This window comes from Etheostoma cragini, unplaced genomic scaffold, assembly GCF_013103735.1.
Source record: "Etheostoma cragini isolate CJK2018 unplaced genomic scaffold, CSU_Ecrag_1.0 ScbMSFa_4491, whole genome shotgun sequence".
NCBI classification, from domain to species: Eukaryota; Metazoa; Chordata; class Actinopteri; order Perciformes; family Percidae; genus Etheostoma; species Etheostoma cragini.
In genome coordinates this window covers 215-1,287 of record NW_023268869.1, presented here as the reverse complement: position 1 = coordinate 1,287, position 1,073 = coordinate 215, and the positions used below count along the sequence as shown (strand labels likewise).

Genomic DNA, 1,073 nt, shown 5'->3' with positions numbered 1-1,073 from the left:
CCTATGTTAAAATACAGGGGCATAAGTATACACCCCCCTATGTTAAAATACAGGGGCATAAGTATACACCCCCTATGGATGGAGATGTAAACTGGACTTGAACTGAACTTGTGGTTTCCGGTGCCGACAGGACGGTCGGGGTTTCGGCATCGGGGTCCTGGTCTTCGGGAAGCTGCGGGGGTTCTCCTGGTGGCCCGGCCGGATCGTGTCCTGGCTGATGAGCGGCCGGAGCCGAGCTGCAGACGGGACGCGCTGGGTCATGTGGTTCGGAGACGGGAAGTTCTCTGTGGTGAGTACCAAAATAAAATGATCCAATACTGGTACAATCTACTTAATAATATAATATAATATTATTTAATTTAATTTAATACAATACAATACAATACAATACAATACAATTTAATTTAATTTAATTTAATTTAATTTAATATATGATCATACAATTTAATTTAATTTAATTTAATTTAATATATGATAATATATGATAATACAATTTAATTTAATTTAAATTGTAATTTAATTTAATATAATATAATATATAACTAATTCTTCCTGTGGCTCACACAGGACCCTGATTAAGGGTTAGAGTGTCTTTTTAACCCGTGTTCCTCCAGTATTTCCTGCCCTGTTTTCATCCGACCCCGTTGGTGTTGCAGGTGTGTGTGGAGAAGCTGATGCTGCTGAGCTCCTTCTCCTCGGCCTTCCACCAGCCCACCTACAACAAGCAGTCCATGTACCGCAAGGCCATCTTCGAGGCTCTGCAGGTGACTCATCACGAGGGCTGGTCATGTGTTCCTGTTGCGTTTCTCTCTGGATGAACTCCAGCTTCTAAAGAACCGATAGAAAGATGTTCGGGTCCAAAAGATCAGGTTTTACTCATTGGTTCCCTAAGAAACCAGGTCTGCGTTTGCATGTGTGGAGGTGTTGTTTTCATCTGGCTCCGCCCACATTTTACCAGAGGGCACATGTGGTACACCTAATATTCCTGGGGGTATTTTGGATTTTTTGATCCAGTAACGCTTAGTTTTAATCAAGTGATCCAGAACACATGCTCATTTACAAAGTTATTACAA

General features: G+C 41.6%; 1 protein-coding gene across 1 annotated transcript; it reads left to right on the top strand.

Annotated features, from left to right (window-relative positions):
* Nucleotides 1–130: 130 nt before the first annotated feature.
* LOC117941154 (DNA (cytosine-5)-methyltransferase 3A-like) lies at nucleotides 131–764 on the top strand (the record flags this gene model as incomplete). The annotated part of the gene is made up of 2 exons (XM_034866241.1): nucleotides 131–289; nucleotides 657–764. Coding segments are annotated over 2 exons (267 nt in total), but the record flags the coding sequence as incomplete, so codon positions are not given.
* Nucleotides 765–1,073: the final 309 nt, after the last annotated feature.